Genomic DNA, 22,538 nt, shown 5'->3' on the forward strand with positions numbered 1-22,538 from the left:
GGGTCTAGACTTTCAATCTTGACTCTCTTAAAGAAATCAGTTTAAAAGCAATTTAATTGATACCAAAAGACATGGTGCTTATGTAAAAACAAATTCACATAAACAGGAATCATACACATCTTATTTTCATCAGGACTCTAATTCAAAACCCAAACCGTTAGCCAGGTTAGAGCTCCAGGAGTTCTAGCAGAAGTCAGCATACTATGAAAGTTAAGTCTCTATCAGATTATAACCAAGAAAACAATTAAACATGATAGTTTTTTTATATATTAACTCTGAAAAGGATTTTCTCATAATAAAACTATACATTTTATATAGAAATAGTAAGAGAGGGCAATATTTTTCAATAAAAATTCTGATCAGCCTAAATCAGACTTTACCTGTTACTTTTTTCTCATCATCATCATAGTTACTGGATGTTAAAAGCTGTCCAAAAATTAATGCAGGAACATAAACTTTCTCTACTTTGTGTTCTACTACCGGAATGCCTTTCCCATTATTCCAGATGCTTATGATGTTAGATTCACTGCAAATAAAACAAGCAGAGTTTGGAGCTTAAAATAGTTATAAGCTATATCAATTAATTTACCTCAAAAGTAATGTAACCCAGAATAAACCTGAGTTTGCCAGCCATTACCAACTGGGAGACACTCACTTGTCTTCCAAGAAAATGCTTGCTGAGGACACACATTTCTATCCCTGAGTCATAACTCAAATTAGGATCACTAAGATCTGCAGGTAATACTGCAAAATTTCTCAGGAAAAGAAACTCTTCTCAGTAGTAAAAGCAGTGAAGCTTTTATAACAAGCCAGCTATCAATTTCATTTTCTTTTCATACATATTAGCCATGATCTTCCTGCTTCACCCTACCAGTCAGCCACCTGTGAACCCAGGCTCTGCAGGGCCAGTGACCACGGCCATTTTTATTTCCTACCTGACTGCTGAGCAGGGCAGACAGACAGGAAGGGAAAAACAGCCTGAAATGTACTCCATTCTCCGCCTAAATGTTAGAGGGTTGTTTGTATTGTGGCAGTCATTGTTATAAACTAACCTTAATGGTTTTAAAATATGTTAAGTATTACCTATTTTAGGTCTTTTAGGTTTTTCAGTCACAAAACCATCCATTTTAGTCCTAAATGGTATGGAGTAGAGGTTCCTACAGTTAACAGCAACTTGACGTAGGCCACAGTCCTGATGGAAAATTTTGCCTACCCTATCGCTTCAGGGTAGTATATATTACGATGCCTTTACCCACTTAGCCAAACGTGCAAAGAAACACACTTCACTGAGAATTACCTTAAAAAGCTACCATTTGCCAATCTGATTCACAATTATTCTTAGACACACTGTTTCACTCACACATACATAGCCTAGTCTCTCTAGAGTTACTAGAAGTAGTTATTACAACTAAAAAAAAAGTTATAAAAGCCAAAATGAAAATCAAAGATCCAGGAGGAAATTAATTAAATTTTCAGAAGAAAAAGAAAATAAAAAATAACAACACATCATCTTCTTTCCCTCGCTCTACAATATAGGTTCAACTCTCTGAATCGCGGAGACTTAAATTTTGATATCATTTTTATTCATATCTCCTGATCATTCTCTAAAGTCGTTTAATCATCAAGACATTAATTTGTCCTATTAGATTCGTTTCAGCAGTATCCGACCTTCCTTCATTCCAAATGCCAGTATAGGAGTCTAAATTAGCATCACCTTAAATATTGTTACTGCAACACTGCTAAAACACAGAGCTAGCCACTCCCCTTAACTATATTCTGATACCACAGCTTTCCTCACACTACTGTTTGCTCCAGGACACATCAGTAGTTTAAGTGTCTTCTATTGCATGTTCCAGGCCCATTATCCATATCATCACTTAGAGTCAAACTGAACTACCACTATTCTGCAACATGCATCCTATTTTCCTGCAGGTCAGTTTTATTACTTGTCCATGTTCATTCCCAATTCTTCCATTTCTTTGTTTACTGGTCTTTCCCTTGCCTATACTACCTTTTCCCTCTTTGTCTAGCCAAATTTTACCTTAACTTCAAGGATCAATTTACGACTTCAGTTCTCCCACAAGCCTTTTACCCAGCCTAAAACAATGTTTCCCAACCCTCCTTATATTGAAACTTGCAAAAAAATCGAAAGTATTTACGAGAGACCTCAGGACATAATTAGGTTAGCTCACTTGTGGGTAAACACTCTCTACAGAATACACAGCTGAATATTTAAGTATGTAATGGTTTCAAATTAGCTACTGTACTTTACCTTGTGTGTCCTTTTAAATGCAGATGTCAAAATAGTGGGCCTTAGAAAAAGGGCTGTGATTGCATTACTTTTTTAGACTTCCAAATAGTTCCTAGCTTGGGCTTAAAACCTGTAACTTATTAAGCACTTTTTTTTTTTTTTTTTAACAAGACACTTCATGGAGTTTAAAATTATAGAGAAAAATTCTGAAGGAAATGAAGAAAGAAAACGAATGGAAAATTACAGATACTAAACATCTCAGAATGACACAAAAAGTCAACAAACTCATGAGAAAACCCTTAAAATTTCTTCATCCTACTTAGTACATGTGGTACTATAATTAAAATAAGGCACTTTGTATATGCGTCATCTTCATCACAGTTTCAAACAATGAGGCTTGATATCAAGCACATTCTATAAGCCTGTGTGAGTATGAAACTGAAATTTTCTATCAAAGTCACCTATTACAAAATTTCAATCTATTTCACTTCCTAGATCTGGTACTTACTTCTATAATCTCTAAACAATGATTCAGAATTCTATAACTATATTCTTTGCTCCATCAATAATCTTCACATTAGTATTAAGAATGATGTCCTTGAATAAGCTATAAATAAAGTTTCGAAATAATTAAAGCTAACAAACCTGGAAAACAATCTAAACATCCAACATTCATTAGTTGGAAAGAGGTTAAACAATGATGACATACTGACATAATAAAATACTTAGAAACATTAAAAAGAATTAAGTAGATCTACATAAGTTAATAAAGAAGGCTGCCCACAGTATGCCAAATAAAAATTGAAAGATACAAAATAGTATACAGAAAGCGATTTTTAAAAAATGTATACATATATGTACATATATTTCAGTATGAGTGTGTATACTGAAAGCTACAGCTTTAAGTTTCAACCCTGAATAAATAAAAATACATAAGCTGGAGAAACAGAACCCTGGTTAATGTGCTTTCCACAGTTATTTGATTTTAATCAAACAGATGCCAACAAATAAGTTGTTTCAATAACAACTAACCATTATGTTATACTATTTAATGGGTTTTAAGCTCCCCTGTAAGAAGTTGCTTCAAATTCTCTTTCTAGAATTGCTGTCCAAATTCTGCATGGCACTCCTTGCTAATCTATTCCTACTTTTATTTTGTTTGTTTTTTTTGTTTTGTTTTGTCTTTTTACAACCATGGCTGTTTACTTAAATTTTATTCCCACGTCACAGAGTATTATCAAAAGAGGAATAAGAGCTAAACTGTGCTGTGTATCCTCTACACTTAACCCATTAACTATCAAAATTTAACCTCTCTTTTACACAGAGTTCATGTACACACATGCACAAAGAAAAATAAAATCTGCTATACAAAAATGTTAAAAAGAATGAAACCCAAAGAATATAAAAAATGGACAGCAGAGAAAAATGGGTCAATAAAATAAACAGCCTAATGGCACTTTTCCCCATCTGAATTCTGCTTTAAAATGACTTCTTAATTTAGAAATCTAACTTAAGCAAAAATTGCATCTCTGAAATAAAATTTATTTTAATAAAAGTAGCATGAATTCTGTAATATATGTAGTAAAGGAAAAACATAAGGAATGATTTTATGGGAGAATATTCACAAAAGTCAAAATGTTATTGTCAAAATTAACAAATAATAAAATATAAGGATCAACATGTCCCAAAATGGTTGTCTGTTGGCAATTTTAAATATGTGTGTGTATAAAATATATATTTTAATTAAAAGCAGGAGAAAGATTCAAGAGTCTCATCAATAATTTATAAACAAAAGTAAAATAGGAAAGGAGAGGTGAAAAATATACTACCTTCACCCTTTTTTCCTTGGAATAGTCAACTAGGAATTTTTGTTTTATATACATATTTTGTATGAAATAAAAGAACTTTCCAGCAGAAGCAGTTAAAATGACTTAGAGATAAATAAGAAAAAAGAAACTGTTATCTGATTCCCATTAAGAACCAAATAAATTTAGTTATAATTCTATGACACTCTTATACTCACACAAAAATGTCTGCTAAATGAAAAGGGAGTTAGAAAGAGAGCGATAAAGGCACTAGTTTGTCCCAAATCTGTAATAAACTTAAAGTAAAGCCTGCCACCAAGAGTCATTATTTGGTCTACAGAGCTGTTTTATAGCTCACTTCTTGATCACTTTGTTATGATGGGGTTCTATCTAATCTTTTTTTTTAAAGTCCACATTGTTGGATCAATGTGGTCAAAGCAATTAAGATAAAGGAACCAAATATCGTAACCATGTTCACCATGAATGTATTTAAGAAAAGGCCTTCTTCCTTAGTTTTCAGAGTCTTTCAGTTCTGATTTTTAAAAAAGCTTAAAGATATCAAAAATTCAACATCTGTTACTCCTTACTAGCTCTCCTAAAACATAATAAATGATACCATTTTTAACTGATAATTTCCTAAATATGGAAGAAAAGAAATCCTGACAGCCAAAATTTCCTTTTAAATGTCTGCCTAAGTTGCAACTTGTGTCTTGTGCATCTTACCATACAGATTCTCAAGAATTTATTTGTTATAGAAATGATGCAAATGAAAAACAAAAAAAGGAAGAAAAAGAAAAATCAAGAACTTCAACAGTATAGTTATGTAGTAATATTTTCATATAAGATACAGTCAACTTCATGGTATAACCAAATATAAATTATATTTTTATTATTTATCTTAACCATGTCCTTAAAATTAGATTACTGACAGTAAGGCTATAACTGAATTATTGAATTTTCATGTTAAAGAAAATTTTCATGTTAAAATCATGCTAAATTACTAACTAAGGATAAATGTAACATAATATCTCACAAAAGCATCCTGGTGAAAACAGGATAAAGCTTTAAGTTAGAAATACTTTATTATTTTCACTCCCCCTCAGTCCTCCAAAAAAAAAATCACTGTAGTTATCAGCTAAGCACCTGGTATATATATTCTATAATACCAGCAGTTCCCAATTCACAAATGTTATAAATGGAAAAGTCCAAATGTTGGTTATGAAAAAGTAAATTTAACCCATAATGTAACTGGAATAGTACTAACAATAGCCCGTAGCCTTGAGTACCAAAGCAAAAATAAGAAAAGATTGATTATTCTAGCAGCTGAAACAGTATCCACAGCATCAAAGAGGGAGAAAAATGGTCTCCAAATGCTCCCATAAGGAAGTACTGAATACTTTGGAGAAAAAGATCATGAATGACAGAGCAAACTATAAGAGGGTAGCATTCTGGCCAAAAGAGGCAAAAATAACAAGGTCTCAAGCAACAAGAAACTCAAGAGTACTAACTGTATGCATTATTCCTTTGAGGAATGTTCGAAGTTGAACATCTGAATAAAACAACTTAGCATAAGAAATTAAACTTGAAATATACTTACGGATCAATAGAAACTTTAATACAGGTCATGTTCTTATCCCTCTGTTTATTGTCAGCTGCATTAACTACAAAATTAAATATTTTGATAAGTAATAAAATAGTTATAATAAATAAACATATAAGGACATACATAAATAAACATACAGCTACATGTGCATCACTACTTAATATAAACATTTACATATGGTAATAGTTAATGAAAATAATACTGCTAATTTCTAATACAAAATCTTATTTTCCAAATAATATTCTTAAATTTTATATCACACCAAATTACGGTTATGTCTTCTACCACAAAACAAAGGGGGAGGATGATTCTATGATATTGAAAAACAAATTAAGTAAAAACAAACATCTTCAGTTTACAAACCCCTATCCAGGTCTAAAAGTAAAGTATTGGGTTTAATTATATTTTATCTTGGCAACACATAACTACTTTCTCTTGCTCTCCTTCAATAAACTAGTGATTTTATAGACAGATTGAGCTGAAACCAGTTTTTTTTTTTTTTTTTTTTTTTTTTGCGGTACGCGGGCCTCTCACTGTTGTGGCCTCTCCCGTTGCGGAGCACAGGCTCCGGATGCGCAGGCTCAGCGGCCATGGCTCACAGGCCCAGCCGGTCCGCGGCATGTGGGATCTTCCTGGATCGGAGCACGAACCCGTGTCCCCTGCATCGGCAGGCGGACTCTCAACCACTGCGCCACCAGGGAAGCCCGAAACCAGTTATTTTTGAATTAGAAAAGCACTCTTTAGCATCCTTAGAAATTAAAGTTTTAAATTCTATGAACTATAACTGATAATACTTGCATACATTAACCACAGCTTCAGTGGTTAGCTAGCTGTCAAACTGAACTTCACTCACAGAAGGAATATGTTCCTGATAAACACTGTGTAACCTAAAAGTAAAACTGGCGGATAGCTGGCAGACAAGAGTGAAAAGTACCAGTGAAAGAGTGAAAACTTAAGTAACCAGTTTTACTCTCCTATCCTTTTCCCAAAGACCAAAAGAAGCTTCAAGAGACCCAAACAACCCTGGTAGGAAACCTCAAGTGGCACTGATGAGTCTCTATAGAAAATCCTTGGCTAAAAACGTTTCCAAAGTGCAAGCCTGCCCTAGGAGTCAATTAGGTATCCACACTTCGTTGTGATTTAACTAATCATGTGATTTGGAATGGACAGAGGTATTTGGAACAATGGTTGTTAAACCTGGTTGTCCAATAGAAATACCTAATGTGTTGGTGAAAAACCCATTTTTATGTGTCTCAACTCAAACCGACTGAATCTGCATGGATCAGGCCCTGGAATCTATATTTTTAACATGCCCTCTCCTGTTGACTGGGATGTGAGCAGCCCCCAGACGACTGCACATACAGGACCATACAATGACCCTGGGATTACTGATCAAATACAACACATGCATTTTACAGATGAACAAACCAAAGCACAAAGACATGACGTCCAGAGATATGAACATATTACAGCAGGTAATACAGATTTTCTGAAGAACATTTATACTCAGCATAAAAACCAGAGATATGCCTTTAAAATTTATAAGTCTGGTTTTACATATATAGGGACATTATAATGATATCAATAGAAACAGATGCATTAAATCTTAAGCAAGTACTCACCCAAAATTTCATCAAAGATCTTGTATAAACCCGGCACAAAGGTAACCTCTCTGCAATTCATTCCTACATCTTCATCATACACCCACATGAGCTGCATTGAGAGAAAAATTCAAAAGAACTTATGGAGTAAAAAATATTTAACATCAATTTTACAAAGCATAAATCCACATTTGTCATTTAGTCTGTAAATACTTAGATCTTCAAAGTAGAAAAACATACTACTTCAGCTGCAGTCAACCTTGCTGTATTCATCTTCAATTTAAATAGCCTCAAAATTGAGAAATTGTTCATTTTGTATCAAGTCTGTGTTCTTACTCATACATAAAGTCAGCTTTAATATAAAGCACCAAAAATTGTTAGAAACAGTATTTAAGTAAAATAGGAAAAAAAATATGTTTACTTTACACTTTTACTTCACACATTATATTTTTCTGTAGTATAAGTAGCACAGAGTAAACAGTATGAATGCAGCATGATTTTGGAGTCAAAGACACCTAGCTTTGAATCCCAGCTCTCACTAGTTGAGAGGTCTGAGCAACTTACTTAAATTTAACTGCTAGAAAAAAATTGCTATGCATAAGCCAAGTCCATAGTAAGCATTAAACAACAGTCATCAATGTGTATATATAAATTCTAGAATTTAAAATAAACGACAGCATGAACTTCAGAACCTTTAAAAAGTTCACACAGCACCATTTTACTTTATATTTATACGTCTCTATACTTCTCAGATAGTTTTTAGCTCCCAGTTTTTTTAATTTCTAGTGAAAAATTAAAACATTTCTACCTCTTAGGTCTCTCTCCCTACTTTCTATTATTACCAGAGACATGAAATTGTGTACTCAGAGCATATACTTACAAAATTATATTAAAAAGTAGATATACATCTAATTTCAGTAAAATTTAATAATTACCTGTGTCAATGGCTCCACCGACCCAATGTACGTATCAGGACGAAGGAGAATATGTTCAAGTTGTGTCTTTTTCTGATACACTCTCTCAACAGACAACTTCTTTGAAGAATCATTTTTGTTTGCAGTTTCTGACTCTTCTTTTTTTGCAGCATTGTTCTGATCAAAAAGAGTCTAAAATTAACCAAAAAATCAAATTTAAATAACCTACCAAGGGATAAACTAAAATGTATATGGACACATAACATAGGTTTTCTCTTTAACAACAAAATTATCTTTCAGGCTCTGATTTTTAAGTTCTAAAGAGAACACAGGTCTATTTACTGAAAATCTAGTACCTTTTATAATATAGTGTGAAACTGCAGTTTTGACTGAGCCCAAAAAGTAGGTATACATAGTTACCAGAATAGCTAGAACAGCCTACAACTATTCAATCAAGAAATATTGGAAGAGCTTCAAGATGGCGGAAGAGTAAGACGCGGAGATCACCTTCCTCCCCACAGATACACCAGAAATACATCTACACGTGGAACAACTCCTACAGAACACCTACTGAACGCTGGCAGAAGACCTCAGACCTCCCAAAAGGCAAGAAAGTCCCCACGTACCTGGGTAGGGCAAAAGAAAAAAGAATAAACAGAGACAAAAGAATAGGGACGGGACCTGCACCAGTGGGAGAGAGCCGTGAAGGAGGAAAGGTTGCCACACACTAGGAAGCCCCTTCGCGGGTGGAGACTGTGGGTGGCGCAGGGGGAGCTTCGAAGCCACTGAGGAGAGCACAGCCACAGGGCTGCGGGGGGCAAAGTGGAGAGATTCCTGCACAGGGGACAGATGCCGACCGGCACTCACCAGCCCGAGAGGCTTGTCTGCTCACCCGCCCGGGCGGGCGGGGCTGGGAGCTGAGGCTCGCGCTTCAGTGGGATCCCAGGGAGAGGACTGGGGATGGCGGCGTGAACACAGCCTGAACGGGGCTAGTGCGCCACAGCTAGGCGGGAGGGAGTCTGGGAAAAGGTCTGGAGCTGCCGAAGAGGCAAGAGACCATTGTTCTGGGGTGCGTGAGGAGAGGGGATTCCGAGCACTGCCTAAACGAGTTCCAGAGACGGGCGCGAGCTGCGGCTATTAGCGCGGACCCCAGAGATGGGCATGGGACGCTAAGGCTGCTACTGCCGCCACCAAGAAGCCTGTGTGCGAGCACAGGTCACTATCCACACCTCCCCTCCTGGGAGCCTGGGCAGCACGCCACTGCCACGGTCCTGTGATCCAGGGACAACTTCCCCGGGAGAACGCACGGCGCGCCTCAGGCTGGTGCAACATCACACCGGCCTCTGAGGCCACAGGCTCACCCCCTATCCGCACCCCTCCCTCCCCGCAGCCTGAATGAGCCAGAGCCCCCGAATTAGCTGCTCCTTTAACCCCGTCCTGTCTGGGCAAAGAACAGACCACCCTCAGGTGACCTGCATGCAGAGGCGGGGCCAAATCCAAAGCTGAACCCCGGGAGCTGTGCAAAGAAGAGAAAGGGAAATTTCTCCCAGTAGCCTCAGAAGCAGTGCATTAAATCTCCACAATCAACTTGATCTACCCTGCATCTGTGGAATACCTAAATAGACAACGAATCATCCCAAATTGGGGTGGTGGACTTTGGGAGCAACAATACATATATTTATTTTCTTCTTCTCTTCTTGTGAGTGTGTATGTGTATGCTTCTGTGTGTGATTTTGTCTGTATAAGCTTTGCTTTTACCATTTGTGCTACGGTTCTGTCGGTTTTTTTGTTTTTGTTTTTTTTAGTATAGTTTTAAGTATTTGTTACCATTGGTGAATTCGTTTTTTGGTTTGGTTGCTCTCTTCTTTCTTTTTTTTACTTTTTAACTTTTTAATTTTTCATAATTATATTTTATTTTAATAACTATTTTTTTCTTTCCTTTTTTCTCCCTTTTATTCTGAGCTGTGTGGATGACAGGGTCTGGGTGCTCTGGCCAGGTGTCAGGCCTCTGTCTCTGAGGTAGGAGAGCCGAGTTCAGGACATTGGTCCACCAGAGACCTCCCAGCTCCACGTAATATCAAATGGCGAAAATCTCCCTGAGATCTCTATCTCAAAGCCAAGACCCAGCTCCACTCAATGACCAGCAACCTATGATGCTGGACACCCTATGCCAAACAACTAGCAAGACAGGAACACAACACCACCCATTAGCAGAGAGGCTGCCTAAAATCATAAGGTCACAGACACTGCAAACACACCACTGGACATGGACCTGCCCACCAGAAAGACAAGATCCAGCCTCATCCACCAGAACACAGGTACTAGTCCCCTCCACCAGAAAGCCTACACAACCCACTGAACCAAACTTAAAACACTAACGGCAGACACAAAAAACAATGGGAACTACTAACCTGTAGCCTACGAAAAGGAGACCCCAAATACAGTAAGTTAAGCAAAATGAGAAGACAGAGAAACACACAGCAGTTGAAGGAGCAAGGTAAAAACCCACCAGACCAAACAAGTGAAGAAGCAATAGGCAGTCTACCTGAAAAAGAATTCAGAATAATAATAGTAAAGATGATCCAAAATCTTGGAAATAGAAGGGAGAAAATACAAGAAACATTTAACAAGGACCTAGAAGAACTAAAGAGCAAACAAACAATGATGAACAACACAATAAATGAAATTTAAAATTCTCTAGAAGGAATCAATAGCAGAATAACTGAGGGAGAAGAACAGATAAGTGACCTGGAAGATAAAATAGTGGAAATAACTACTGCAAAGCAGAATAAAGAAAAAATGAATGAAAAGAATTAAGGACAGTCTCGGAGACCTCTGGGACAACATTCAACGCACCAACATTCGAATTATAGTGATCCCAGAAGAAGAAGAGAAAAAGAAAGGGACTGAGAAAATATTTGAAGACGTTACAGTTGAAAACTACCCTAATATAGGAAAAGAAATAGTTACTCAATTCCTGGAAACGCAGAGAGTCCCATACAGGATAAATCCAAGGAGAAACATGCCAAGACACATATTAATTAAACTACCAGAAATTAAATACAAAGAAAAAACATTAAAAGCAGCAAGGGAAAAAAAACAACTGACAAACAAGGGAATCCCCATAAGGTTAAAAGCTGATCTTTCAGGGCTTCCCTGGTGGTGCAGTGGTTGAGAGTCCGCCTGCCAATGCAGGGGACACGGGTTCGTGCCCCGGTCCAGGAGGATCCCACATGCTGCGGAGCAGCTGCGCCCGTGGGCCATGGCTGCTGGGCCTGCGCGTCCGGAGCCTGGGCTCCACAAAGGGAGAGGCCGCAGCAGTGAGAGGCCTGCGTACCGCCAAAAAAAAAAAAAAAAAAAAAGCTGATCTTTCAGCAGAAACTGCAAGCCTGAAGCGAGTGGCAGGACATATTTAAAGTGATGAAAGGGAAAAACCTTCAACCAAGATCATTCTACCCAGCAAGGATCTCATTCAGGTTCGACGGAGAAATTGAAAGCTTTACAGACAAGCAAAAGCTAAGAGAATTCAGCACCACCAAACCAACTCTACAACAAATGCTAAAGGAACTTCTCTAGGCAGGAAACACAAGAGAAGGAAAAGACCTACAATAAAAAACCCAAAACAATTAAGTAAATCATAATACGAACATATTGAAAATTACCTTAAAAGTAAATGGATTAAGTGCTCCAAGAAAAAGACATAGACTGGCTGAATGGATACAAAAACAAGACCCATTTACATGCTGTCTACAAGAGACCCACTTCAGACCTAGGGACACATACAGACTGAAAGTGAGGGATGGAAAAAGATATTCCGTGCAAACGGAAATCAAAAGAAAGCTGGAGTAGCAATTCTCATATCAGACAAAATAGTCTTTAAAACAAACACTATCACAAGAGACAAAGAAGGACACTACATGATGATCAAGGGATCAATCCAAGAAGATATAACAATTGTAGATACTTATGCACCCAACAAAGGAGCACCTCAATACATAAGGCAAATGCTAACAGCCATAAAAGGGAAAATCAACCGTAACACAATCATAGTAGGGGACTTTAACACCCCACTTTCACCAATGGACAGATGAGATCATCCAAAATGAAAATAAATAAGGAAACAGAAGCTGTAAATGATACATTAAACAAGATAGACTTAACTGATATTTATAGGACATTCCATCCAAAAACAACAGAATACACTTTCTTCTCAAGTGCTCAGGGAACATTCGCCAGGATATATCATACCTTGGGTCACAAATCAACCTCGGTAAATTTAAGAAAACTGAAATCATATCAAGTATCTTTTCTAACCACAATGCTATAAGACTAGATATCAATTACAGGAAAAAATCTGTAAAACACAGAAACACATGGAGGCTAAACAATACACTACTTAATAACCAAGAGATCACTGAGGAAATCAAAGAGGAAATTAAAAAAATACCTAGAAACAAATGACAATGAAAACACGATGACCCAAAACCTATGGGATGCAGCAAAAGCAGTTCTAAGAGGGAAGTTTATAGCAATAGAATCCTACCTTAAGAAACAAGAGACATCTCAAATAAACAACCTAACCTTACACCTAAAGCGAGCAGAGAAAGAAGAACAAAAAAACTCCCGAAATTAGCAGAAGGAAAGAAATCATAAAGATCAGATCAGAAATAAATGAAAAAGAAATGAAGGAAACAAAAGCAAAGATCAATAAAACTAAAAGCTGGTTCTTTGAGAAGATAAACAAAATTGATAAACCATTAGCCAGACTCATCAAGAAAAAAAGGGAGAAGACTCAAATCAACAGAATCAGAAATGAAAAAGGAGAAGTAACAACTGACACTGCAGAAATAAAAAAGATTGTGAGAGATTACTACAAGCAACTATATGCCAATAAAATGGACAACCTGGAAGAAATGGACAAATTCTTAGAAAAGCACAACCTTCTGAGACTGAACCAGGAAGAAATAGAAAACATAAACAGACCAAGCACAAGCAATGAAACTGAAACTGTGATTAAAAATCTTCCAACAAACAAAAGCCCAGGACCAGATGGCTTCACAGGCAAATTCTATCAAACATTTAGAGAAGAATTAACACCTATCCTTCTCAAACTCTTCCAAAATATAGTAGCAGAGGGAAGAACACTCCCAAACTCATTCTACGAGGCCACCATCACCCTGATACCAAAAGCAGACAAAGATGTCACAAAGAAAGAAAACTACAGGGCTTCCCTGGTGGCGCAGTGGTTGAGAGTCCACCTGCCAATGCAGGGGATGTGGGTTCGTGCCCCGGTCTGGGACGATCCCACAAGCCGCGGAGCGGCTGGGCCCGTGAGCCATGGCCGCTGAGCCTGCGCGTCCAGAGCCTGTGCTCCGCAATGGGAGAGGCCACAACAGTGAGAGGCCCGCATACCGCCAAAAAAAAAAAAAAAAAAAAACTACAGGCCAATATCACTGATGAACATAGATGCAAAAATCCTCAACAAAATACCAGCAAACAGAAACCAACAGCACATTAAAAGGATCATACACCATGATCAAGTGGGGTTTATCCCAGGAATGTAAGGATTCTTCAATATATACAAATCAATCAATATGATACACCATATTAACAAATTGAAGAATAAAAACCATATGAACGGGCTGCCCTGGTGGCACAGTGGTTGAGAGTACGCCTGCCGAGGCGGGGGATGCGGGTTCGTGCCCCGGTCCAGGAGGATCCCACATGCCGCAGAGCGGCTGGGCCCATGGGCCGTGGCCGCTGGGCCTGCACATCCAGAGCCTGTGCTCTGCAACGGAAGAGGCCACAGCAGTGAGGCCCGCATACCGCAAAAAACAAACAAAAAACCATATGAACATCTCAATAGATGCAGAAAAAGCTTTCAACACCGATTTATGATAAACACCCTCAAGAAAGCAGGCATAGAGGGAACTTACCTCAACATAATAAAGGCCATCTATGACAAACCCACAGCCAACATCATTCTCAAAGGTGAAAAACTAAAACCATTTCCACTAATATCAGGAACAAGACAAGGCTGCCCACTCTCACCACTATTATTCAACATTGTTTTGGAAGTTTTAGCCACAGCAATCAGAGAAGAAAAAGAAATAAAAGGAATCCAAATCAGAAAACAAGAAGTAAAGCTGTCACTGCTTGCAGATGACATGATACTATACATAGAGAATCCTAAAGATGCCAGCAGAAAACTTCTAGTGCTAATAAAAGAATTTGGTAAAGTAGCAGGATACAAAATTAATGCACAGAAATCTCTTGCACTCCTATATACTAATGATGAAAACTCTGAAAGTGAAATTAAGGAAACACTCCCATTTACCATTACAAAAACAAGAATAAAACACCTAGGAATAAACCTACCTAAGGAGACAAAAGATCTGTATGCAGAAAACTATAAGACACTGATGAAAGAAATTAAAGATAATACCAACAGATGGATTCAATGCAATCCCTATCAAACTATCACTGGCATTTTTCACAGAACTAGAACAAAAAATTTCACAATTTGTATGGAAACACAAAAGATATCAAATAGCCAAAGCGATCTTGAGAAAGAGAAACGGAGCTGGAGGAATCAGGCTCCCAGGCTTCAGACTATACTACAAAGCTACAGTAATCAAGACAGTATGGTAGTGGCACAAAAAACAGAAATATAGTTCAATGGAACAGGAGCGAAAGCCCAGAGATAAACCTACACACATATGGTCACCTTATCTTTGATAAAGGAGACAAGAATATACAATGGAGAAAAGGCAGCCTCTTCAATAAGTGGTGCTGGGAAAACTGGACAGGTACATGGAAAAGAATGAAATTAGAACACTCCCTAACACCATACGCAAAAATATACTCAAAATGGATTAAAAAGCTAAATGTAAGGCCAGACACTATAAACCTCTTAGAGGAAAACATAGGCACAACACTATGACATAAATCACAGCAAGCTCCTTTTTGACCCAGCTCCTAGAGAAATGGAAATAAAAACAAAAATAAACAAATGGGACCTAATGACACTTAAAAGCTTTTGCACAGCAAAGGAAACCATAAACAAGACCAAAAGACAACCCTCAGAATGGGAGAAAATATTTGCAAATGAAGCAACTGACAAAGGATTAATCTCCAAAATTTACAAGCAGCTCATGCAGCTCAATATCAAAAAAACAAGCAACCCAATCCAAAAATAGGCAGAAGACCTAAATAGACATTTCGCCAAAGAAGATATACAGATTGCCAACAAACACATGAAAGAATGCTCAACATCATTAATCATTAGAGAAATGCAAATCAAAACTACAATGAGATATCACCTCACACCAGTCAGAATGGCCATCATCAAAAAATCTACAAACAGGGCTCCCTGGTGGCGCAGCGGTTGAGAGTCCGCCTGCCGATGCAGGGGACACGGGTTCGTGCCCCGGTCCGGGAAGATCCCACATGCCACAGAGCAGCTAGGCCCGTGAGCCATGGCCGCTGAGCCTGCACGTCCGGAGCCTGTGCTCCGCAACAGGAGAGGCCACAACAGTGAGAGGCCTGTGTATCGCAAAAAAAAAAAAAAAAAAAAATCTACAAACAATAAATGCTGGAGAGGGTGTGGAGCAAAGGTAACCCTCTTGCACTGTTGGTGGGAATGTAAATGGATACAGCCACTATGGAGAACAGTATGGATGTTCCTTAAAAAACTAAAAATAGAGCTACCATACAACCCAGCAATCCCACTACTGGGCATATACCCTGAGAAAACCATAATTCAAAAACAGTCATGTACCACAATGTTCATTGCAGCTCTATTTACAATAGCCAGGACATGGAAGCAACCTAAGTGTCCATCGACAGATGAATGGATAAAGAAGCTGTGGCACATGTATACAATGGAATATTACTCAGCCATAAAAAGAAACGAAATTGAGCTATTTGTAATGAGGTGGATAGACCTAGAGTCTGTCATACAGAGTGAACTAAGTCAGAAAGAGAGAGACAAATACCGTATGCTAACACATATATATGGAATCTAAAAAAAAAAAAAGGTCATGAAGAACCTAGGGGCAGAACAGGAATAAAGATGCAGACCTACTAGAGAATGGACTTGAGGACACAGGGAGGGGGACGGGTTAGCTGGGACAAAGTGAGAGAGTGGCGTGTACATATATACACTACCAAATGAAAAACAGATAGCTAGTAGGAAGCAGCTGTATAGCACAGGGAGTTCAGCTTGGTGCTTTGTGACCACCTACAGGGGTGGGACAGGGAGGGTGTGAGGGAGGGAGATGCAAGAGGGAAGAGATATGGCGATATACGTTTATGTATAGCTGATTCACTTGGTTATAAAGCAGAAACTAACACACCATTGTAAAGCACTTATACTCCAATAAAGATGGTAAAAAAAAAGTGTATACGGTTCAGAAACTCTTCTCATTTTAACAGTATTATGTCTCTGTAGATCTCATAATGGAAATAAATATTTGCAATGAAAAAAAAGAAATATTTGGCAATTCTGTAAGATATCAGGTTAATTTTTGTAGTCTTCAAAACTTTCCAAGGAATGTGAATTCTTATCAGGTTATAGGTTGACAACGACTGAACCTGGCTGGTTGCAGGGCTCCCCAAAACTTCCCAATGTAAGCCTTTGCCATTAAGCTACTGAAGACTATAGTAAAGAGTGGGCAAAAATAACCTGCACAGAATAGTAACCTATGTAGTTAGCATATACTGCAGGGCTGAGAATACCAAGCATGGTTTTATGACATCTCAAACTTCACACTTTTGTAGGCCATGCCAATAATTCCTTACATACCAGCACTAATGCCCCCATTTCTGAGGCACCCTATAATTCCAGTTTCTCTGCTAATTCCAAGGAAGCAGAAGTTGTGATCCTAATTCTAACTCCTACAGAGATAAGGATCCCAAACAAAAATTCCCAGTGTCTGGAGACTTCCCTGTCTTCTTAATAGCAACAGAGAACACATCTCTCTCCTTCTGGGATTCCCTAATGCTGACAACTAAGACATCCCACTAAGAGAAAGTTATTATGATGGCCGTTTTTTCAGAGCCCCAAAATAACTCAAATATAAGACACAGCAAGATATTTTCATAGGTATTTGAATTTTAGGAGAAATGAAACAATCAGAAGACAAACAATGGGGGGGCAGAGAGATTTTGTGCATTTGAACAAGCAACATACCACTTCAAGACCTAGGCATAGCCATACCATCATCTTTAAAGTTATTATTTTCAAAAACATGTCAAATGTATGTTTAAAAAATCAAAATACATAACTTCTGAGTAGTCTAGCGCAAGACAAGAATTTTAACAGATAAAACCTATGGAAATTCAAACATCAATTACAATCTTCCAATGCCATAAATTTTACATAAAAGTAAAGAGATTTTCTTATACATTCTTTCATTTATAAGGTTACCCATTAACACTGCTCAATTAAAAATAGTTTTGGACATAAGAAAATTCTATTTCATAAAGTCTTCACATTCTATTTCTGTCAAGCTAATTACATGACAAACCTGCTGGCCAGAAAAATGAACTGTTATTTTTAAAATGCCAGATAGTCTCCAAATTTCTAATCATGTCCCTTGCTTTTCGAGATGAGATAATTTATAGAAACAAATCTAAAAATAAAAACATAACTGAGTTTTTTAAGTGGGTCCTCAGAATCGTTAGAACAACCATCATAATGACCAAGATCTCATTCTTTAAGGAAGTGCTTAAGGATGATAAATGCTATGCATTCAAAGGTGGATAACAGTAACCTCTCACCATTAACTTAGAACTTTGCAATTCTGGCATAAACCTCAGGAACTTATAATAACAATGCGAGTAAAGGCTATCCTATCCCAGGCTACTCCTCCAAAACAAAGCCCACCACAAAGAAAACATTTTTAAGATTAGACTCCAACAGAGACTTCTGCATTTAGCCCTGAGAGTTAACACTGAGCTAAATTGGCACACTGGTATGGAAAACAGGGTAGAGCCTCACCTGACTCCTTTTTCGAGGATTTATAACTTTTTCCACATCCCCTTACAACCAGTCGCCATCTCTTCCTCCCACATCGGTACAAGAGAATAGGGAATGTTTGGTTTGCACCTGCCAGATCCTTATCCAGTTCAAAAAGTTGTCATTCTTGCTAGAATAATGTCTCAAAAATCAAAGACTATGTAATATGTAGTCGGCTTTGTTAGATTACTATTTGTAATCTTTTCCAGGAATATAATAATACGTAAATACTCAAAAAATAAGTGTGACAATATACTTAAAACATTTTATGCCAAAATATTTCTTCCTACATGTCATATGACAGGTGTTGAGGAAAGAAAAAAAGGTACCATTCTATTTAAAGTAATGAAAAGCTTAAGGACTATGCACTGTTTATAGAATACCATAATAAAACAGATGATCTGTAGATATTTCAAATCAACTCTCCATGATGATATTAAATAATTTCCAAAACTTCATATAAACCTTTAAACCTGGATATTTAATTGAGTAAATATTTTTAATTACCTATACAAAAAAATAGGTGTGTTAATTAGAAACTTCCCTTACTATAACTTTTATATAAAATTATATATAATCAAGTATTTTTAAATTAGTATGTTATTAAAATTATACTGTTTAGTGAATAAAGTTACAAAAGGATATTAAAAAATGAGCCCATTTTCATCAGAAAAAAATTACACACAATACATACACACCTAGGAAAAAATATGAAATGCTGTTTACCCAACAGAAATAAAAATTGTGAGAAGTAGAAATATTTTTCATGTTCTTTTCTGATAGACATTTTCTAACTTTCTACAATGAACATATATTAAACTATTTTAAAAGCTTATTAATCCATGTATATGAGAACATAAGCTAGAATAAAACTGAAGGTTTCTTTTTTTAGAGACACTGTTTGTACCTACTTATTACTTCTGCAGTCCCAACTTTCTCACTAGAATCTAGGCAAAAAGGTTCAGTGAAACCAAAACAAGCCGGCAGTCCTGGCAGCGTAGAAGGCAGGGAGTGCACGTTCCTACTCTCAACTAGGGGCAGCCTGCACCGCGCACTGACTCAGGGCAGCAAACACAGAAGGGTCTCCCCTGAGAGGTCTGTCAGCTTTTCTGACAGAAGCCTGGATTAATGGTCTCTTGCAGCTCCTGTTTATGAGCAGAAAGTGTCCCCCTGAATACTGTCCAGGCCACTAAAACTCAAAATCTGAAGGTAAGGGAGGGAGGGCAACTCCCCCCCCCCCCCCCCCGCTTCAATGGGATGGCCCCATCCCTAGAACAAACAGTTGTGAATACAAACATCCTTGGCCTGAGAACAGAGAAACTAAATGAGAAAAATTCACTGATCACCTTCACCGCAGCTATTATTACCACTATCTCTAGCTCTTGAAAAGAAAGTCACTCTGAGTAGAAATTCAGTTCAATCGGTGTTGCTGATAATATTCAGAAAAGAGATCAAGAAATTAGCTTCTATAAAAACAGTCCAGCAAACTCATATCTACACATTTATGAAAGCACTCTCAAGCCCACAGCTAAAAAGGAGAGTGATATACATTTGATACTTATAGGTTAACAGAATTATGCTCATTTTCAACGATGAAAACAAGGGGTCTTCTGATAAAAAAAAGATTTAACCTTTTCTTATCTTGTATTTTCATAGTAATACGGTATCTTGTACTATAGTAATTGCACTAAGTATTCCACATTGAATAAAAATTAACAGTATGCCATTGAAAATAATCAACTACAAAGAGCATTCAGAATAAATTTTCATTAAGGTCTGATAGAACAGAAATCTTATGAGTTAAGTTTATTTGTAATTTATTTTATTGTCTTTGTGCGGACAAAGCACCAAACTATTTATAGTAATAACGCCAGCACCCAATTATACTGGAATCTAAGCACTCAGGGCACATTTTCATCCCCACATAAAACTAAAGGCAATGAAAATGCAAAATAAACCCATATTAAGATAAATATCCTCCAGGTATCTAAAAAAATTTTAATTCTATCATTTGTGATTTATACATATGATGATGCCATAACTGACTTTTTCTAAAGTTCAAAAGCTGGCTGCCATGTTAAAAAATGCTTTATTGAGAATTCTTAAATTATAACAAAAATGTCAAAATAATATGTTAAATCTATTTGAAAATATTAATCTATTTTATAGCACTTTGCAATATTGCTAACTTCTAATAAAAGAATATAGATTTAATATTTATCAAAGACTCAAACTTTATCAAGAATACTTCAACTACCAGAAAAGGAAAAAAAAACATTCCAATAAAACAAACTCCTAATTTCACTAAGAGTATGTACCAAGATCATTCTGTAAAAAGAAAGATTCTTCCGTTCACAGAGTGGTCACCTGATATACAGCAATTTGAGACAATCGCCCATAGTTTGTTTTTCTGTGGAAGAATGAATTGCTGCCAAAGAGGGGAAAGGAGATGGTTTGCCAGTTGGTGCAAAAAAGGAACTGAGCCACTCATCCACACAACAGGCACAGAAATCTCACCATCCCCAAGCCAACAAAAGTGGGACCAGCAAAAGCTTAGCAACAAGCCTCTTTTCCTATCTTCTATAAAGACTGTCTCAGACTCCACATAACCCTTTTATAATATCTCCTCTTCTTTTCTCCCTCAAGGCTGCCATGCTTTGATATTCATTTCAGCCACGTTTCACCCATATAACCACGGAGAGGGCCATGTTATCTACCCAGCATTAATGTACTTCCAGAAATGCCCTCCCAAACCAAGTGACAAGGAGAGAGGTAGAAGATGAGGGATACTTAATATCATAAGAAATGCTTAAATGTCCATAGTGAAAATAAAAAATATACTTTCTCTAAAAAGCATCCAAATCAGAAAGAAAGAAGTAAAATTGTCACTAATTGCAGAGGAAATGATATTATGTAGAGAAAACCCTAAAGACTCCACCGTAAAACTATTAGAATAAACAAATTTAGTAAAGTTGCAGGATACAAAATCAATACACAAAAATCTGTTATGTTTCTGTAAACTAACAATGAACTATCAGAAAGAGAAACTAAGAAAATCCTACTTACAATTAAAACAAAAACAATAAAAATTAAAATACCTAGGAATACTTTTTTTTTTTTTGGCCACACGGTGCAGCATGGTAGTTCCCAGACCAGGGATGGAACACATGCCCCCCTGCAGTAGGAGCATGGAGTCTTAACCACCGGACCACCAGGGAAGTCCCCACCTAGGAATAAATTTAACCAAGGAGGTAAAGGAACTGTATACTGAAAACCATAAGACATTGATTAAAGAAATTGAAGACAAAAGTAAATGGAAAAAAATTCTATGTGCATGAATTAAAAGAATATTGCTAAAATGTCTGTACTTCCCAAAGCAATCTGCAGATTCAATGCAATCCCTATCAAAATTCCAACAACATTTTTCACAGAAATAGAACAATCTTAAAATTTATATGGAACCAAAAAAGACCCTGAATTGCCAAAGCAGTCTTGAGAAAGATGAACAAAGCTGGAGGCATAATTTAAAACTATATTACAGGGACTTCCCTGGCAGTCCAGTGGTTAAGACTCCATTCTCCCAGTGCAGGGGAACTAAGATCCCATGTGCCGCATGGCATTGCCAAAACAAACAAACAAACTATATTACAAAGTAATAGTAATCAAAACGGTGAACGTCATTTAAAGACACATGGATCAATGGAACAGAACAGAGAGCACAGAAAGAAACCCATGCGTATATGGTCAATTACTTTATGACAAAGGATGCAAGAATATACAAGGGGAAAATGACAATCTCTTCAATAAGTGGTGCTGAGAAAACTAGACAGCCACATGCAACAGAATGAAACTGGACCCCTATCTTACACCATACACAAAAATTAACTCAAAATGATTACACCATACACAAAAATTAACTCAAAATGATTAAAGACGTGAATGTAAGAACTGAAACCGTAAAACTCCTAGAAGAAAACATAAGCAGTACATGCCTTGACATCAGTCTTTGCGATGATTTTTTTTTTTAACTTGATCCCAAAAGCAAAAATAAACAAGTGGGACTACAGCAAACTAAAAAGTTCTGCACAGCAAAGGAAACCATCAACAAAATTAAAAGGCAACCTAGCAAATTGGGAGAAAATACTTGTAAATCATATACCTAAATAAGGGGTAATATCCAAAATATATAAAGAACTCATACAAGTCAATAGCAAAAAAAAAAAACCACACACACAAAAAAAAAAAAACCCAAAAAAACACCAATTCATTAAAAAAAATGGGCAGAGGATCTAAATCAACATTTTTCCAAAGAAGACATACAGATGGCCAACAGGTATATGAAA

The 22,538-nt window shown here is 37.0% G+C and overlaps 1 protein-coding gene across 3 annotated transcripts in view; it reads right to left on the reverse strand.

The window, feature by feature from the left end:
- Nucleotides 1-22,538, reverse strand: part of TOP2B (DNA topoisomerase II beta) — a 67,072-nt gene that overhangs the window by 37,671 nt on the left and 6,863 nt on the right. For 2 of the 3 annotated variants that reach the window (XM_082839425.1, XM_082839423.1), the window contains exons 2-5: nt 8,196-8,366; nt 7,282-7,372; nt 5,654-5,717; nt 381-526 (exon numbers count right to left, since the gene is read on the reverse strand). In XM_082839425.1, coding sequence (XP_082695551.1) covers nt 381-526; nt 5,654-5,717; nt 7,282-7,372; nt 8,196-8,366 — 472 coding nt within the window. The remainder of the gene's footprint in view (nt 1-380; nt 527-5,653; nt 5,718-7,281; nt 7,373-8,195; nt 8,367-22,538) is intronic. The other variant, XM_082839424.1, reaches the window with a different exon arrangement.

The sequence above is a fragment of the Leucopleurus acutus genome (assembly GCF_964270905.1).
Source record: "Leucopleurus acutus genome assembly, chromosome: 5".
Taxonomy (NCBI): Eukaryota; Metazoa; Chordata; class Mammalia; order Artiodactyla; family Delphinidae; genus Leucopleurus; species Leucopleurus acutus.